The following is a 13,996-nucleotide window of genomic DNA, read 5'->3' as shown; positions in this document are numbered from 1 at the left end:
CAGTCACTCGAGAGCAGGCCAGCAGGACCGGCCTGATCCTGGACTCCGAATACTGAGAATCCTTTGCCATGCTAAACATCTTTATAAAGTCAGCCTAACTCAGGCATTTCATTAGAGTAATGAAAAAGCTTACATATATCTTGCAATTGCAAAATGAAGACATTAAAAACAGTATGTTATATTCCTGGAAGTCTACACAAATTAATTAAATAAATACAATATGGACCTCCTCACCCATAAACTTCACACGCATGAATTCAATCGATGATAAAAATCTAAGAAAAAAAAATTGTGCATGCTAAGCACTTTCTTATCATCAGTCCCTCAACAGCTGCAGCACTGACACTGTAGGAAGTATAGTAAGTAATCTGGAGATAAGCAGAGTCTGTGCCAGGGGACACAGATGACAAACACCACAGTCTGAGGACGCAGTGTGTGCACACAGGTGCCTGCAACACGTGCTAGTGTGTGGACATCCTGGAACAGACAAGGATGAACAACTATATATATCAATTATTTCTGTACACAGAAGTCTGAAGAATGATCATATTTAGGTTTTATTCCTAAAATTCTAACTTGAGCTAAGAGATGAGTCTCTGACATACTGGTGTTCATCAGAGTGATTTCTTTAATGAAGGAATATGAAAAATGACACATGAGCTGAGGCTTCCCATTTTAAAATTATCAGTCAGGTGTTTTACATGTTTCTCATTTCGCGAAAAAAAAAAATCTCTCCTGACATTCTCAATTGTCAAGAACCTCACAGCAGTTTTAAGAAGCAAAAAAGGAAAACAGAAAATAAAGCAACAAAGCCCCAGCTATAGCTGGGGTTTAAGACAAGACACTGGGGGCACAGCCACAAGTAAACAGCATGGAGAGCTAACGTTAGCTGACATATCAGATGCTTGTCCAATCTAGTTCTAGCATGGTAGCCTAGTGGCTGAAGTCCTCATCTTGTATGTGCTAGGATCCCATATGGGCACCTGTTTGTATCCCAGCTACTCCACTTCCCTTCCAGTTCCCTGCCTGTGGCCTGGGAAGGCAGTTGAGAACAGCCCAGAGCTTTGGGACCCTGCACCCACAAGGGAGACCTGGAAGAAGCTCCTGGTTCTTGGCTTCAGACTGCCTCAGCTCCAGCTGTTGCAGACATTTTGGGAGTGAACCAGTGGATGGAAGATCTTTCTCTCGGTCTCTGTCTCTCCTTCTCTCTGTAAATCTGACTTTCCAATAAATATAAATAAACCTTTTAAAAAAACGAACTTCCTCTCAGACCTTTGAATATAAGCATGATACCTTTTTGATTGATGGATTTTAAAGGCCAATTAACATGTTTTCCAGATTTAATGGAATCATACAAATTACAACTCTCTCCCTATTTTTCTATTGATTTAAGTATAATTACTGGGCATAAAGGAATGGCTGAATTAATTCAACAGGTCTCTTTCAACCAATAAATACATTGGAAATACTAAAATGCTGTGCAGTCTATCTACATGCTCAATTCCTTCTTAAAATGATCCTCAAGAAAGCATACTAACAAATGAGATAGTGTTGAAAGAGTGATTTTCAGAGTTTACTGGAACCGTATTTTACAAAACAACACTTTCCTAACATTCTGCAGCTAATAGCAATAGTCATGTAACTGATACCTCGGTATTCCAGAAGGTGACTCTAGGCACAATGACATTCTCTCAACCAAGAGTTACCAAAATAGATTCTCAACTGATCTTCCACTTACAGAGTTACTGATTAGAGGCCTGCTTTCCTTTAGCATTCCAATCTTTGGAAAGCCCATTGTTATGCTACTGTAAAAGAGTATCAAAACTAATTCACAACACTGATTCCTCCCAGTGAAATTCCGAGCTTCTTTCTGCAGTAAAGGCAGGCAACTATACTTCTTCCACAACTTCCTTTACACATTTCAGTACCCCAGGAAAGTATGAACAAAATGTTGTGGTTTTAACAGTCACTTGATTTTGTTCTTTACTGGTAATTTGTTAGTTTTCAAAGATGGGACAGAGAAGAGTAAAACCAGCTTTAAAAATGGTTTGGAAAAGAGAGCACTCACAATGGGCATAACCGGGAACTGAATGACAAATGGCTCTATAAATACCCTGACTCTGAATCACATACACTTTTCCACGACTCAGGGTACATCCGTCTAACCCGTTCTGTCTTAATACTGCCTGGGATTGTTATTTCTGACATTCTAATGCACAAAGGATCATACTGCATGTGACAACAGTCATCGCTGTCCTTTCTGTTCCTCATGGTCCGTGTCTTGCATAGACAGTCACTCTAGCCTTTATGCCCACCACCACCCAAATTCAGTCACATTATTCCTGAGATTCAGGCCACAGGTTGCTCAACTACATGAGATTTCCAAACAATGAGCAGTGCACAATGTATCATATAAACTGGTTTTTCAAGGGTGGTGTGAACAATTGCCCTGTTCCCTCTGCTTCCTGGGCTGCCTCCCAGAGTCAACGGATCAGACTGTCAGTGGGCACTGGCCTCAGTGACACTGTGCTACAGCAGAATGTTTAGCTGCAAGGAAATTACTACTGTCTGCTGCCAACGCGGCACTTTAAAATCCAATTTTGGAGATCTTGATTGGCCAGGCAGAAATGCACAAAAAGGAAGCAACTGAAACCTTCCTTTCTTCTCAGTCTCTACAAACAACTAAACCTGACCTTCTTAGATGTTCTTCAGATCCCTTCATTTCTCTTTCCCCACCATCCATCATTCTGACTTAGCTATGGACTGTGCAACTGCGACTCCAACCTTTCAACACGGTCCACAGTCTTCACCAACCAGTAACCTAGTCAGGTTTGCCCCTAATTCTCCGTATAGTTCCATAATATCCTCAGGCCTGAGTCCAAATTGAACAACAAAACCTGTTAGATCCCTGCTGACCTGCAACCTGTCTAACGACCAATCTCATTTCTCAAAACAGACTGACACCCCTGCACTGTACCTGTGCATACTGTCCCTCCGGCCTGGAACACTCCTGCCTGGCCCTCTTCTATCTTCTTCAATGGTATAAATGGATGGATGGATGGATGGATGGATGGATGGATGGATGGATGGATGGATGGACGGACGGACGGACGGATGGACAGATGGATAGATAGATAGATAGACAGATTCTTTAGGCCTCGATTTTTTCCAGGAAATCCTGATCTACTAAATCCTGTTCTCTTCCTGTCGTTTCTCCTAGCACCTCGTGCTATCCCCGCTTACTCAGATACCTGCTTATCCACCTCCTGCACAGACAGAAAGCTACATCAGACAGTTGTCATCCCTCATACACCTCAGCACACACCTGCATACCCATACACACATCACCACACACATGTACAAGTACATATACTCACAGAAATGCAGGAAATACTTGAGGGTAGGTTTATATTTTGAATTTGAGATCCATACATTCAGTTTCCCATCAAGACAGGAAAGTTATCTTTTGAAAATAGACTCTCCTTAAATATGTGTGAATCACTAATCAGGTTAAGTTCTGTGAGTCTCAAAGAAGAGTAATTTTTTCAAATGATTAACTATAATATCCCCAGATAAGCAGCTGATAGCCAAGAGTGTGTCAAGTCCAGAGGATTCTGTGGTATATGAAATGTGCCTGTTTGTTCTGAAGAGACGGTGCATCACACTTACTGTGCTTAGTGTTCCATGGCTGCAGTTGGCCCTGATCTTCAATATTTATCTCAGTGGCACTACTGTTTCGTTCTTTATGTTGTTTAAATTTGAATTATTTTGATTTATGTCAGTCTAAGCTACAGATTCTTTAAGTACTAGCTAGAAAGTTGGAGAGTTTAACGTAAGTACAGTTCATATCAATATACCTCCATATACCTCCAGCCATATACCTCCAGCCTAACAAATACTAAACACTGCTCAAAGTTTATACTAACTTAAAACATTAAATGGGAATCTGGCTAAACATTTTAATCTTATTATTCAACTAAAAAGTTATGAAAATTGTTACAAAAGCTGTATGCATAATGTTTTATCTACTAAGGAAAACCATGTGTCTTAACGTTGCAGCAGGGCATCCTACCTGGTTTTTGGATTGCGGCATCTTGTCTCTGTGCTGATGTGCTTCTCTGTTGGATGACAGAGCAGGATCTTGCTGGACTGCACCCACTGGAGTAGGCTGCAATGAAATCACAATTCATTCTGTTTAATATTGTTTATTTAACATCGTTTAGCGGCTTAAAGGGATCAAGAAAAACATAAGATACTCAAATAAATCATGACTTTACCAATGTATCATTCTCAAAATGAGTTGTCACAGCTAACAAACTAAGAAACAAGAAAAAAGGCTTAGCCACTTTTAAAGTGTTTTTCCAGTTCCTAAATGGGGCACACATTTGGCTCAGGGGTTAAGTTGGCATTGAGGACACACACTTTCCTGGTTACATAGCTTCTAGTCCCACTGCACGCTAAGGAGCACCCCAGGAGGCAGACAGTGACCCCAGTCCCTGAGTCTGAGGCTCCCACATGTAGATCCAGAGTTGCAAGCTCCGCACTTCAGTGTGTCCCCACCCTGGATGTTAGGAGTATCTTGGGAGTGAACCAGCAGATGAACTATCTTTCTCTGCTCAATCTCTCTGTATTTCAAACAAAAAGAAAATTTTTTCATTTACAAAAGATCTTGATGGCGTCATTACTCTAGTGTTAACTTTTCCTTATCAAAATTTCCAAAACTAAAGTATAAGCAGAGTAAATTAAGTATTATTAAAAGAACAGTTTTCAAAATTAACAAAATCACCTAGCTTTAATATTTTAACTCAGAGAGTAGGCTTACAAAAATACTTAAACTGGGGCCAGCACTGTGGCATAGTGGTGTAAGCTACTACCTGCAGTACTATCATACTACACAAATGCTAGAGTGAGTCCTGGCTGCTCCACGTCTGATCCAGCCTTCTGCTACTGCACCTGAGAAAGCAAAGGAAGCTGGTCCTACAGCTTGAGCTCCTGCCAGCTACACGAGAGACTCGTAGGAAGCTCCTGAGCCCTGGCTTCGGCCTGGCCCAGACATGGCTGCTGTGTCCACCTGGGGAGTGAATCAACAGGAGAAGATCTCCCACCTCCTCTCCTCTAATTCTGCCTTTTAAAGAAATATATAAATAGATAGATAAATAAGCCTTTAACAAATAAAATTATTCCGATTTCATCACTGATGGGACACAGCAAATTAAGTCACCGCTTGTGACACCAACATCCCACACCCAAGCCCTGGCTCAATTCCCGCTGCTCCACTTCAATCCCACCCCCTGCTAAGGCCCTGGAAAAGCAGTGGAAGATGCCAACGGAGTTCCTGTTGACTTGGATGTCAAAAGTCCAAATTCATGGGTACTACATAATTCAAAGAATGGTAGTATGTTGCTATCTTAAGAAACATCCTTTAAAAGGGAAATAAAAAGAATTCTTGTAAAAATTTCTCTGTTCTTAACTCTCCAAATGAAGAATTTGCCTGTTATGAACAGGATACATAACATTCTACCACAAGCACAGAATACTCACCAGCTGTTTACCAATCCAGTCATATTCATAATCAAACATGTATCCTTTTCGATCAAACAAATCAGTAAAAAGCTTTCTTAAGTAGTCATAGTCTGGCTTTTCAAAGAAGTCTAGCCTTCTTACATAACGAAGATATGTTGCCATTTCTTCTAGAAAGGATATAAAAATTATTCTGACTACATAAATTCTTCTGTAATACCCAATAACAAGTAACTTAAATAAATTTAATAAATAAATTTAAATAAGCCCTAAAAGCATCTGTATTACAAAAACAGAGACGTATCAAAATTTTATCACAATTTAAAACACTCACAGTTTATGAAAAGGGAGGGGGAGGAATAGAGAATAGAGACAGAAAGAAAGAGACAAAAGGAAATTAAGAGGTTTAGCCTCATGGCCGTTACTTCAGGATGCTTGTATGAGGAAAAGCTAGCTTTTACTCTGTAACTTTTGACAGAAATCTTGGATAGCATCAGGTTTAATTAGCAGCTTAGTAATACACAATTATTTCACAGAGAATCATATTCATTATATAAAGTGAAACACATATTTAAAATATTTGTAGGAACTGCTTTCTGCGAAGCACTTACATAAGCCTGCTAAGTTTGCTCTAGAATCAATGATACACAATACCAACACTAGCACCTGCCACATTCCTTAGCTACATGCAGTCTCCTAACCAACTGAGCTAACAAAACTAATACTATGTTACACATCCATCACTTCAGAGAGTAAAGTGCCCACTTCTTCTCATGCATTAATCATTATTTGGCAAAATACAAATTTCTGTATGTTATTAAGAGTCTCCAAATGTATGAAATACATAGGCTTTAAAAGGGCACATTTTTTATAAGGAAGAGAAGAAAAATAAACATTAAAATCACAGGTGAAAACTGGTAAGCAATTAGGAAAACAGTATTTCCCAAGCAGGCACAGCAATCGCTGCAGTGGGGCTGCTGGGTTATGTCTAGTTTCTCTCTTCTGCTGAACTTGGCCATCCACAGGCAGCTGGTCAGAGCGAGCACAGCCCGTGGCCGCGCTCCCCAGGGCCTTCCGGTGCCGAGACACTCCCCCTCCCCCCCCCTCCCCCCCCTCCACTCCAGCACTCCCTTGTTCCTGCAGAACTCTGATGACACACGATCTACACTTCCTATGCTGCTACCATCAACAAATATTTATTTTAACCTTCCACTTTTAGATGTTAAAGCAAAAAACATACGAAATTTTCTGCCAATATAATATAAGCAAATAATACAAGCAAACTTGAAAAAAAGCTACACTGGTTTTATTGCTAGTGACATTATAATAGTAATGCCAGCATTTTACAGGAGAATTACTAAGAAGGAAGACAGCAACCCAATGCTGTTTAATTCAGTTATCTTTACACTGGGTGCAGCTGGGTAAATCATAGAGATATCTTGATACAACAACAAATTTTTATTCCTCATTTGATTAAATATCTGGCTTGAGTTTACACAAACCTACCTCAAAGTTCAAATTATTTTCATATATGTATACGACTCCCAATATAGATGCAATTTAAATTTGTAATGTTAATCTAAATTTATTTTACTAGGAAAATAAACTAGGGTGGGCACTGGGGCGCAACAGGCCAAGTCCTCACCGACTAGTCCATATGCCATGTAAGGGTGCCAACTGGAGTCTCACTCGTTTTCTGGGAAGCAGCTGATGACGACTCCAGTACTTGAATCCCTGCCACCTACATGGGAAACCCAGAGGGAGTTCCTGAATCCTGCCTTCAGCCTGGCCCAGCCTCCAGCTGCTGTGGCCATCTGTGCAGCCAACAAGCATATGGAATATCTCTAGTGCACACACTCTCTCTTCGTCCTCTCTTCCTTTTAAAGACTTCAAAATAATCAATATCTACCTAAAAGTAAACTAAATCAATTTCACATACTTGCTAAAAACCTGACATTAAGACCCAAATAACTAAATAACACAATACACTAAAACTTTGTAGTTAATATTCTCCAGCAAATATTTTAACATATTAAATCAAGTCACTGAATAAAATATTACTTTGGCTGGGACTGACTCGTTAACATTATTAAACACGGGATTTGCCTGTGTAAATATACAAACCATATCTGGTTTACGCTGATCATTCACATCACACTGAGTTAATTTTTTCAAAACATGATAAGTATTTATGAATTTAAGTAATTGGAATGAACAACTCTGGTTTCTGTACAGAAGCACATCTTCCCTCCGGCATGATCCATTACCTGGGAAATTGTCACACAGTGCTTCTATCGGTGTGGCTCGCTTTGTGTCTCCAATCTTCTGGTACCTTTCTTTCAACGTGTCAGCCTAAAACATGAAAAAAGAAGAAAAAAAAGCAACTTTGAAAATCATTTAGTTACAAAAATGACTTTAACATAACTTAGTTCTTTCTGAAATTAAAGAAGAACACAATTACCTTTAAGCCTTGCCAAGGAAGACTGCCTCTTAGAAAATACATGAACATGTGGCCCAGAGCTTCTAAATCGTCTCTTCTACTTTGTTCTGAAACGCAAGAGAGGGGGAGACATCACTTTCCTCTAGAAGTTAAGGATGTCAGAACAGAGAACTGACTTTTGCTTACATGTAACTTTCAGAAGTTTAATATCACATAATAGACATTTAGTATCTCTAAGTGATGAAACCGTCTAAAGCACCAAGTTTTCACATTTAAATCTGTGTGCATCTTTCAAATACACCTCCATGATTCTTCAGGAAACCCTAATCTAGTGATCAAAGGCCAAGGACAGGTTCTCTTTGGTTCCTGCCTTCAGCTTTCTGCTGACACCCAAGAAGAAATCAAGTGGGGCTTCCAACAGCTGGATTTCTGCCCTCCACCTGGGAGCACAGACCTGACTCAACCTCCCAGCAGAGGCTGGGTCCAGCTTAGATCCTTGTGGGCACCCGGAGAGGGAACCAGCAGATGGAAATACACAAATGTGCCCTCACTTACTCACTCTCCAAACTTTCAAATAAATAAGCAAAGAGACATAGAAAGAAATAAAAAGCAATTTTCTGAGCTACTGAGTCCAGTACACACACTCAGAAGCCATAGCAGGTGTCAGAGGAGGTGATTGTGTTGCTAAGGTGGTGCTATGAAAAAAACCTGGCTCTCTTGGGCCTGGCGCAATAGCCTGGTTAAAGTCCTCGCCTTAGCATGCACCGGGATGCCATATGGATGCCAGTTCTAATCCCGGCTGCTCCACTTCCCATCCAGCTCCCTGCTTGTGGCCTGGGAAAGCAGTCGAGGACGGCCCAAAGCTTGGGACTCTGCACCCACATGGCAGACCAGGAAGAAGCTCCTGGCTCCTAGTTCCTGGCCGTTTGGGGAGTGAGCCATTGGACAGAAGATCTTTCTCTCTGTCTCTCCTCCTCTCTGTATATCTGCCTTTCCAATTTAAAAAAAATCTGGTTCTCTTAACGTAAATAAAATGCCACTAAGTCTGGCTATCAGGTTAGGAGACATGAATCAAAAGAAAAGTGCTGGCAGAAACCGTGCTATTTATAATGCCAAGAAAAAAATAGAGGTGAAGCCCAAAAACAAAAATAACAGAAAAAAAACCCATTTAAAAATGAAAATAGTGTCTAATACAAATGTACTTAGCAAAATATACACATCCTCCAACCACTGTGTACAACATAACCATCATACTGCATACAGTTTTACCCTAAAACACCAAGAAACTATCAGGCATTCGCTGTGCCCATGAAGACACCCCCACCCCTTATCAGAGGGCGTGGGTTTGAACCCTGGCTCCTCTACCATTTCCCATTCCCCACACGTGCACCCCAGGAGGTCATATGGGATGGCTCCAGCAGGGGTCGGGGGGAGCCCCGCTGAGCCTGAATTCCCACATACTGGCTGCAGCGTGGCCCTCATCTCATTACTACAGGTACTTGAAGAGTAACCCAGTGAATGAAAATTCTCTCTTTTCTCCCATCTCTATCTTTCTCTCCCCACCCTTTTCTTCTCTCTCTTCCTTTCAAATAGATAATTAAAAAATTTTAAAGGGAATATTATGTTCTTTACACTCCAGGAAAACATTTTTAAACTATCAAATAGTAATTGTAAAGCAGATTTTTAAATTGTTAAAAAAAAAAAAACTGTTTGTGGTACACGAGTTAAGCTGCTGCCTGCCACATCAGCATCCCATGTGGGTGCCAGTTTGTATCCTGGCTGCTTCACCTCCAAGCCAGTAAGCCAGCCAGTTCACAGCTAATGTGCTTAGGAAAGCAGCAGAGGACGGGGCGAGTGCTCAGGGCCCCGGGAACCAAGAGGGAACTCCAGGCTACAGCTCCCGTCCTCTCGGTCACAGCTACTGCGGCGCAGGGAGAGCAGAGCAACACGCTAAGACCCCTCAGCACATCTGTCTCCCAAGCTCTCTAACTCTGCCACTCAAATTAATAAATAAATCTTTCTAAAATGCTGCTTGAGCAGCTTAAGAAGCAGGCTTTCGGAGTCTGGACAATTAACCTAGAAATAAATCACAAGGATTACAACACAGGACAAGATCACAGAAAACAAATTTTTTTAAACAATGTAATTCTGCAGTTCTGTCTCTTCTACTCATAAAGTGAATCATTTAAAAGCTTTAAATATCCTAAGAAACACATTTTTTTCCTTTTAATTTATTTAAGAGCCAGAGAGTTCCATCTTCCAGTTCGTTCTCCCAAATGCCTTTAAAGCCAAGACTGAGGCAAGCTGAGCTCAGGAGCTCGGAAATAAAATCCAGAGCTCTAGCATGGGCGCTAGGAATCCAGCTAACTGAACCATCACCGTCTATTTTCTAGAATACATATCAACAGGAAACTGGAACTGGAAGAGAGCTAGGGACCTTGACATTGTGGTGCAGGGGGTTTAGCTGCTGCCTAAAGCAACAGTATGCCATGTGAGTGATGTTTTGGGGTCCCAGCCGCCCCACTTCTGATTTAGAAGCTCCTAGATAATGCACCTGGGAAAGCAATGGAATAGGAACTCCTAGCTCCTGGCTTCAGCCCAGGTTGCTGAGGTCATTTGTAGACTAAACAAGGGGACAGGAGATTGCTCTTGCTCTTTCTCTTGTTCTCTATCTATCCCTCTTTCTCTGTAACTCCTTCAATAAATAAACATTTACAAATTAAAACCAAAAAGAAGCAGAGCTGGGACTCCCGACCCAGAGCCCTCCAACAGATGACACAGGTGTCCTGGATGGCATGCTACCTGCCATGTCAAACAGTTGCCCCAAAAGATTTAGTTCTCATTTTATGACTATGCACTAAGGCCAACTATAGAGTTTTTACTTAACCTCAACTAACTTCAACAAAAGAAATAAAAGGATTCAAAGGAAGGTGATACAAGATTCAATGTTTCAGACAAAAAAAAAGTCTTTAAAGGGTAAGGTAGGAAAAAGTAGATTTGCTAAGACCTGACACAAAAATAACAATCCATCAAGACAACACTAAATAAAGATTCTGTTGGAGTGAACCATGCAAATGCACAGCTGTAACACAAAGCTCAGTCAAGATTCCACCTCTGACATGGGCACAGACCAAAGAAAGGCATAAAAGTATATCACCTTACCACCTTCTGAACTGACAATGCCTAGTAAAGACCAACAGGTACCACAAGAATCAAAATGCTGAATTCTACAATTTTGACATTAGTAACCCTCACTTTCCTTGTTTAACACTAAGGCTGGCACTGTGGCACAAATGGGTAAGACCCCCCGGGCCGGCATCCTGTATGGGTGCTAGTTTGAACTCCAGCCGCTCCACCTGTCACCTCTGAGTGGCTGTGAAAGCAGCAGAGGCTGGCCCAAGCGTTCAGGTCCCATGTGGGCAATCAGGAGGAAATGCCTGTGTGCTGGCTTTGGTCAGGGCAGCCCTGCCTCTTGGGGCCATCTGGACAGCAACAGCAGAGAACGATTCTCTCTCTCTCTCTCTCTCGTCTTTCAAATAAACAAATAAACCTTTTAACAAAATCTGATACAGGATCAATCCTCAAACAAAACAAGACATACATGCTTACAACATACTTCTGACCAAATTACCCATTTAAAAAGTTCATGCATGCAACAAGCCACTGAATACTCAAGATGAATACACGAATGGGCCAAGGAGACAAGGTTTTACAAATAATCATCCAAACCAAAGCAAAGCAGGAACACAAAAATTAGACAGGTACAAAGTAAAACCACATCAACAAGTCACACTTTCCTCTATTCCTTGATCTTGCCCTGAACCCTCATAAAGTACTATACCTTAATAGCACCACACACACACACACAAGAAATGTCATGTTAAAGAATGCTTGAACTCTTCAGCATTCAAATGCATGTTGCTTTAGCACACTCTTATTTTTTTATATAGGATTGCAAGTTTTCTGGAGAAGAAAAAAATTTCTGTTGCTAGTACCCATCTTATCCATCTACCTGAAAACTGAGAAGCAGGGCTTTCTCAAACGGGGGAAAATAAACATCAAGTCTTGTGTAGCGGCAGCACTGTGGCATAGTGGGCTAAACTGCCAATGGCAGCATGCCATACCGGCTCCGGTTCATGTACTGGCTACCTCACTTCGTATCCAGCTCCCAGCAAATGCAACTGGGAGAGCAGCAGATGTCCCAAGTACTTGGGTCTCTGCCTTCCAGGTGGGATACGGGATGAAGCTCTCAGCTTTGACCTGGCACAGCCCTGCTCCAGCAGCCATTCGGGGGAGTAAACCAGAAGATGGAAGAAATCTCTCCTTGTGTGCCTCTCTCTCTCCATAACTGCTTCAAAAAAAAATGTTTTAAAAGAAAAACAAAAGCTTTGTGTTGTTTTCAGCATTTGCCAAAGAAACAATTGTTTTGTCCTTAGGAGAAGAGCAAGAGATTCCTGGGGATGTTCAGAGCCATTTCCCTTGCTCTAAGGCTTTTTCCAACTATCAGGTCGGCCTCACTTTGCTGTTTCTACACACAGATCCTGTTTACCACTGTGCAATGCAGAACACAAAGCCACGGCCCAGCTGTGACTTCACGTCTCACAATCAACTACTGACCTTTCTTTGTTATTACAACTCTGTTAACAACTGCCATGCAACAAAAATTTCTCAGACATTGCATATGCAAATACAAATGTGCCTAAGTTTAACAAAGTGCACTCCCTAAGCTATAACCTAACCCAATGACAGCTCAAAACCACCAGAAACATTTGCCATAGAAAAACAAGCTCCAAAACTACTTGAGTTTGAAACATACTTTCCTTAAATAAATGCAAATTGCACATTCTGAAAGGACACAACATACAAGCCTACCAACAAGCAGGCACTGAGGAAAGTTAGTTTCGAGCGGAAAGCAAGTAAGGGACAGCAGCAGATAATGAGTTAGTCTGTAAGGAACAGGAGAGAAAGGCCAGATCCAGTGTTGGAAAGAGAATGGAGTAACTTGGAAGGTCCTATGCAAATCTGTAAGAAGCTCACAGTGGTGATGGTACATAACTGATTGGCTTATTTTCCTGATATTTCTTGGGAGTGAGACATCAGGAACAGTCAAAAGCAGAAAACTGCTTATACTTCCTATGACACAAACAGTGACCATGACTGAAGAATAAACTACTCCAAATACAACCTAGAAACTCTCAAAAGTAATTCACAAGAAGAACCACAATCTTCATCTTACCCCACACAAATTAATTCTGGTTGGATCAGATACAAAGCTCAGACTAGAAAGCCAACTCTCCCCACTGTGACATTCTGTGCCCCAAGCACCTTATCTCTTAAAAAGGTGCTAATACCATAGCCAGCTGTAACAGAGGGCTATAGTCTCGCAGAATTTCACACACACTATAGCCAGTTAACAGCAGGAGTCAATGTCAGTAGAAATGAGCAAACACATCCCGTAACAACATGAGTTGAACATTCCAAGTTCTATAAAGCACACATAGAAGCTAATGTAAAGATAACTGTCATTCATTCACTCTACAGCAACTTGCTTTAAATGTTTTATTATTAAGATTGAAATAAAAATAAACACTAGGTGCATGTTATACCTGCAAAACCTAAACTGTAAGCAGAAATGAACAGCAGCTTTGTCCCGGGGCTGCTCCCTTCCGTGCTTGCGAAAGGCACACGTACCTTTTCCTAAGTGCGTGTTTATGCTCATGTATCTTGCTGTTCCCGTAAGGCTTTTGTGTTCTCTGTATGGTATATGCTTCTTTGTCTCTGGATCAATATATTCTTTTGCCAAACCAAAATCTATAATATGAATAACTTGTTGCGTTTTGTTTCCTGGTCGTCCTATTAAGAAGTTCTCAGGTTTTACATCTCTGTAGATCAAGTTCTTTGAATGGACATATTCCATACGAGAAATCTTAGTTTAAAGAGAAAAAAAAAAAAGAGGAATTTTATTTAGGCGTTAACTAGCTAAACAAAGTATAATAGAGGCAAGACACAACTTTCATAATGAAAACAACATAGAAG

General features: G+C 41.0%; 1 protein-coding gene across 4 annotated transcripts in view; it reads right to left on the bottom strand.

The window, feature by feature from the left end:
- The window catches only part of CSNK1G3 (casein kinase 1 gamma 3), a 73,839-nt gene that overhangs the window by 13,773 nt on the left and 46,070 nt on the right, over positions 1 to 13,996 (bottom strand). For 2 of the 4 annotated variants that reach the window (XM_040968625.1, XM_040968794.1), the window contains exons 6-10: positions 13,652 to 13,886; positions 7,982 to 8,067; positions 7,788 to 7,872; positions 5,542 to 5,690; positions 4,073 to 4,168 (exon numbers count right to left, since the gene is read on the bottom strand). In XM_040968625.1, coding sequence (XP_040824559.1) covers positions 4,073 to 4,168; positions 5,542 to 5,690; positions 7,788 to 7,872; positions 7,982 to 8,067; positions 13,652 to 13,886 — 651 coding nt within the window. The remainder of the gene's footprint in view (positions 1 to 4,072; positions 4,169 to 5,541; positions 5,691 to 7,787; positions 7,873 to 7,981; positions 8,068 to 13,651; positions 13,887 to 13,996) is intronic. The other 2 variants (XM_040968709.1, XM_040968878.1) reach the window with 1 other exon arrangement.

This window comes from Ochotona curzoniae, unplaced genomic scaffold, assembly GCF_017591425.1.
Source record: "Ochotona curzoniae isolate NIBS_2020 unplaced genomic scaffold, NIBS_Ocur_1.0 contig_1, whole genome shotgun sequence".
Taxonomy (NCBI): Eukaryota; Metazoa; Chordata; class Mammalia; order Lagomorpha; family Ochotonidae; genus Ochotona; species Ochotona curzoniae.
Note: the sequence above shows the minus strand (reverse complement) of the source record. Positions and strands in the feature narration are given on the sequence as shown.